This window comes from Anomaloglossus baeobatrachus, chromosome 11 (assembly GCF_048569485.1).
Source record: "Anomaloglossus baeobatrachus isolate aAnoBae1 chromosome 11, aAnoBae1.hap1, whole genome shotgun sequence".
Lineage (NCBI taxonomy): Eukaryota > Metazoa > Chordata > Amphibia > Anura > Aromobatidae > Anomaloglossus > Anomaloglossus baeobatrachus.
Window position 1 is genome coordinate 50,415,464 of NC_134363.1, and position 5,557 is coordinate 50,421,020.

A 5,557-nucleotide genomic window follows, 5' to 3' on the forward strand; every position below is an offset into this window, starting at 1 on the left:
CCGTGTCCGTCTCTTACCCTGTCCGTGTCCGTCTCTTACCCTGTCCGTGTCCGTCTCTTACCCTGTCCGTGTCCGTCTCTTACCCTGTCCGTGTCCGTCTCTTACCCTGTCCGTGTCCGTCTCTTACCCTGTCCGTCTCTTACCCTGTCCGTGTCCGTCTCTTACCCTGTCCGTGACCGTTTCTTACCCTGTCCGTGACCGTTTCTTACCCTGTCCGTGACCGTTTCTTACCCTGTCTGTGTCTGTCTCTTTCCCTGGCTGCATTGTGACACGCCAACATTCCATTTAAGGGCGTGGCTTCGCATTCTTCTGAAGTTCTGGCTGCACTGTGGCTCCCAGCTCCATTCGCTTTAATGGAGGCAGGTTTTTTGGTGAATAACTAAAGTGCGGGGTTAAAATTTCCCCTCAAAACATAGCCTATGATGCTCTCGGGGTCCAGAAGTGCGAGTGTGCAAAATTTTGTGGCTGTAGCTGCGACGGTACAGATGCCAATCCCGGACACACACACATTCAGCTTTATATATTAGTTGTTCAGATCTCCATGGTAACAGACTGCCAATATCGGGCGACAGTCTAATATGTATGGGTGGCCTCCTAACTCATCTCAGGGGAAATAAGTGTTGGCCAGTTTGAAGAATAAAAGCCTAGGGCATTAAAATTCATCCAGGAAATAAGCTGCTGCCAGAGCCACTTGGCAGTGACTTTCTCAGCTTTCAGTTTTGAAAAAAACGTGAATGTGCCACCTTGTAGGCATGATGTAATAGAGCAGCGTCACTAACAATGTGGGTGTACGCTCCCTGGCATGATCGGGGCACTGCACATATCTAGTGAGGCAGCAATAAGCCAGCCATTACCACAGCCTCTTGGCACATAGGAGTCCGAAATCCTGCCTGGGTATGCGCTGTGTGCCGATGAAGCTGGGGAGCGTACACCGCGCAGGGTAATGGTGCAAGTCTACTTTGCTCAGACCATAGAAGTGAATCAATATCAGAAGATTCATTGTAAACCAGTTCAGTAGAAATTAACATCAATCCTCTTAATGTATTTCTAACAGGACCTGGTGTTGAAAGCGGCCCTTTTCCCGTTTAAACAACAGATCTGCACTTATAAAGAAATCCGCTATGACACCATCAAACTACCAGACTGCTTACCTGGCACAGACCCCTTCTTCACCTACCCCGTGGCACTGAGCTGCGACTGTGACCACTGCAAGATGGACTACAGCGACTGCACGGTGGAGAGCAGCGAGCCCGATGTCTGCATGAAGAGCCGCCTAGTTATATAAACACGACAGTCAAAGCACTAAATCGTGATAAATTAGGCCAGAACATTCCCAAAAATCCAATAAAAATCCTATAAAAAATATTATTGGAACTGTATACATAGCGGGCCTATAGATTGTATGTAACATGTGGACCATCCCAATAAATGAAAGTGCTTTACACGTCACTACCTCATTCTTATAGACTTGCCTCAGTGATTCTGCACAGCACTCGGTATGTCCTGAGGAGCAAGGAAAGTCATAGCACAAAATAAAGATTTTTGGTACTCACCGGAAAAGCTCTCTTTCTTGTAGTCTTCATTGGGGGGACATAGGAACCATGGGTTAATATAGAAAGAAAAAAAAGGTCACTCCTCAGGAGGTTACTATTCAATTAGTGCAAAAGAAGTAGAAGCAAAACCAAGGCCTTCCTACCCGCAAAACAATGGAGGGTGTTGTGTCACCCAGGAGAAAAATATTACGGTGAGTACCCAAAGTGTTTTCTCTGTCACATCATTGGGGGACAAAGGAACCATGGTATGTCCTAAAGCAGTCCTTGGGGGTGGGAAACCTTACCTGCAGGAAAAGTAGATTTTGGGTACTCACCGTAAAACCTCTTTCTTGGAGCCTTCATTGGAGGACACTGGAGGGCATAGCTGTATCCCCCAATGAAGCAAGGGAAAAAAAAAAACAGAAATCCCTTGGGATACTATCCGAGCAACAGCCATTGTGGTACTCTTTTGCTAAGACTTGCATGCCTAGGTAAGCACTCAACAATATGGACAGGAGACCAAGCAGTGGCCCTATGGAATAGACATCAGGCCTGGAGGCACAAGACCTAGGAGGCTTTTTTCCTGTGAGGGAAGAGAGCTGTCGCCTGGAAGGGGTATCCCTAGCTTAGCCAAACCTACCGCATTGGCAAATCGGAACCAGAGAATAAGGGGACCCATAGAGGGGGTCTGACATCTGCCAGAGCATAACAGAGTGAACCACGGGCCAACCGAATGTCCAGACAGAGCTAAGAGATACAGGTAGAGCTGCACAGCTCTGACTACGTTAGATTGTGTAACAACCTTTCCTGGAGAGGAGAGGCAACGTACCGAAAGGAAGGAGAGTAACCTCCTCGATAAGTTGAAAGGAGGGAGATGATGTCAGACCAGTTGGTCCAGTTAGAGAGAGACAACCGAGAGCCCCCGTCAGAGCCTCGCCTGATTGAAGAGATAGCTAGAGAACTAAAATAAATGACGCTGCCAAAGTACAGAGATGGATAGATATCTCTGACCAGCACAAAAGGAGAGGACTGGAGGGCATCCATGACCAGAATGAGTCTCCCAAAATCATATGGTGGCCCCAGAGTTTGTCCTGCCCTGGCAAGCAGTCCTGACTCATGGTTTACAAGAAAAGGTCTGCTGGACCAGGATAGCCAAGGCTGGAACCTGGCCCTTGGGAGTCAACCCTGACTGAAAGGAGGCCTGCAAAAATGTAAAAGTAGGATATCGCCATAGGAGCACAGCTGATCGCCTTGTCTTAGGTGAGAAGCGTGACGTCTAAGGCCCTTGTTCCCTAATCCTAGTCAGGCAAGCCTAATCTGAAAGACCTTCCAAACTGCAGAACCAACAGTTCTGCTGGTAAATCAAATGACCAAGGAATTGGGTGGCAGAGGTGACAATTGAGAAAGGTCTGGAAACTACAGGTGGTTCTTGGGTTTATCTAAGGAAAAACGAAAGTTCTGGAGTCGATCTGAAGAATCCTGAGTTTAGCAGGTATACAGAACCTTTAGTCCAAGCTGGGAAAAAGAGAATTTTGTTTACTTACCGTAAATTCTTTTTCTTATAGTTCCGTATTGGGAGACCCAGACATTGGGTGTATAGCTTCTGCCTCCGGAGGACACACAAAGTACTACACTAAAAAGTGTAGCTCCTCCCTCTGAGCATATACACCCCCTGGATAACCAAATATAGCCAGTTTAGTGCAAAAGCTGAAGGAGAATAGCCACCCACAAGTAGAGATAGAGTAAGAACCGGAACAACCGAAGCCTCTGTCTACAACAGCCGGTGATAACACGCGGAACAAGAAACTGCCAACAGGCAACAGGGAGGGAGCTGGGTCTCCCAATACGGAACTATAAGAAAAAGAATTTACGGTAAACAAAATTCTCTTTTTCTTTATCATTCCTATGGGAGACCCAGACATTGGGACGTCTCAAAGCAGTCCATGGGTGGGAATAAACAGAAAACTGAGAAGTAGGCGAAACCTAACTTCACAAATGGGCAACAGCCGCCTGAAGGATGCGTCTGCCCAAGCTCGCATCTGCCGAAGCATGAGCATGCACTTGGTAGTGCTTCGAAAAGGTATGCAGACTAGTCCAAGTGGCAGCCTGACAGACCTGCTGAGCCGTAGCCTGGTGCCTGAAAGCCCAAGAGGCACCGACAGCTTTGGTCGAGTGTGCCTTGATCCCCGGCAGGGGAGGCACCTGAGTACACTGGTAGGCATCGGAAATTGCTGACCTAATCCAACGAGCTAAGGTCGGCTTAGAAGCCGAGAGGCCCTTACGCCGACCTGTGGTCAGCACAAAAAGAGAGGTGCACCGCCTAAGAGCAGCGGTGCGAGACACATAGATCCGGAGCGCCCGCACCAGATCCAGAGTATGCAACGCTTTTTCAAAGCGATGAACAGGAGCCGGACAAAAGGAAGGCAGGGAAATGTCCTGGTTAAGGTGGAAAGGAGAAACCACCTTAGGGAGAAAGTCCGGAGTCGGACGGAGAACCACCTTGTCTTGATGAAAAACCAAAAAAGGTGACTCCGAAGAGAGCGCAGCCAAATCAGAGACTCTCCTGAGGGAAGTTATGGCCACTAGAAAGACCACTTTCTGTGAAAGACGAGACAAAGAAACCTCCCTAAGAGGCTCAAAGGGGGGTTTCTGCAAAGCCGTGAGGACCAGATTAAGGTCCCAGGGATCCAAAGGCCGCCGGTAAGGCGGAATGATGTGAGATGCGCCCTGCATGAAGGTGCGCACCTGAGCCAGCCGGGCGATACGCCGCTGGAACAACACTGACAGAGCCGAGACCTGTCCCTTGAGCGAATTGAGGGATAGTCCTAGCCGCAGACCGGACTGTAGAAAGGACAGGAGGGTCGGCAAGGAAAAAGGCCAAGGAGCATGGCCGGAAGAGCGACACCAGGACAGGAAAATTCTCCAGGTCCTGTGATATATCTTGGCCGAGGAAGACTTCCGAGCCCGAGTCATAGTGGAGATGACTTCAGGAGGGATACCAGAAGTCATCAAGATCCAGGACTCAAGAGCCACGCCGTCAATCTGAGAGCCGCAGAATTCTGGCGGAAAAACGGACCTTGTGAGAGAAGGTCTGGACGGTCCGGGAGATGCCACGGCACCTCTACGGACAGATGGAGCAGGTCTGGGTACCAAGCTCGCCTGGGCCAGTCTGGAGCAATGAGGATGACCCGACGGCCCTCCATTCTGATCTTGCGCAGGACTCTGGGCAAGAGAGCTAGAGGGGGAAACACGTAAGACAGACGAAACTGGGACCAATCTTGAACCAGCGCGTCCGCTGCAAAGGCCTGAGGATCGTGGGAGCGAGCCACGTAAACCGGAACCTTGTTGTTGTGCCGGGATGCCATTAGATCCACTTCCGGAGTGCCCCACTTGCGGCAGATTGACCGAAACACTGCCGGATGCAGAGCCCACTCGCCGCTGTCCACGGTTTGACGGCTGAGATAATCTGCCTCCCAGTTTTCCACGCCTGGGATGTGGACTGCGGATATGGTGGACTTGGAGTCCTCCGTCCACTGAAGGATGCGTTGAACCTCCAACATTGCCAGTCGGCTGCGTGTCCCGCCCTGGTGATTGATGTAGGCAACCGCTGTCGCGTTGTCTGACTGGACTCGAATGTGCTTGCCCGCCAACAGGTGGTGAAAGGCTAAGAGAGCTAGAAGACCAGCTCTGATTTCTAGCACATTGATCGAGAGGGCTGATTCGGACAGAGTCCAAGTGCCCTGCGCTCTGTGGTGGAGATATACTGCTCCCCAGCCGGATAGACTGGCATCCGTGGTGAGGATCACCCAGGACGGGGCCAGGAAGGAGCGTCCCTGAGACAGAGAGAGGGGCCGAAGCCACCACTGAAGGGAGCCCCTGGTCTGTGGCGACAGAGCCACTAACCTGTGCAAGGAGGAAGTCCGCTTGTCCCAACAGCGGAGAATGTCCAGCTGCAGAGGACGCAGATGGAACTGGGCAAAGGGAACCGCTTCCATTGACGCCACCATCTGACCCAGCACCTGCAT

The 5,557-nt window shown here is 50.7% G+C and overlaps 1 protein-coding gene across 2 annotated transcripts in view; it reads left to right on the top strand.

Annotated features, from left to right (window-relative positions):
* LHB (luteinizing hormone subunit beta) overlaps positions 1 to 1,560 on the top strand; it is a 13,017-nt gene extending 11,457 nt beyond the window's left edge. For both annotated transcript variants that reach the window (XM_075328672.1, XM_075328673.1), the window contains exon 3: positions 1,055 to 1,560. In XM_075328672.1, the coding sequence (XP_075184787.1) occupies positions 1,055 to 1,285 (231 nt within the window). In that variant the 3' untranslated portion in view covers positions 1,286 to 1,560. The remainder of the gene's footprint in view (positions 1 to 1,054) is intronic.
* The last annotated feature ends 3,997 nt before the right edge of the window (positions 1,561 to 5,557 follow it).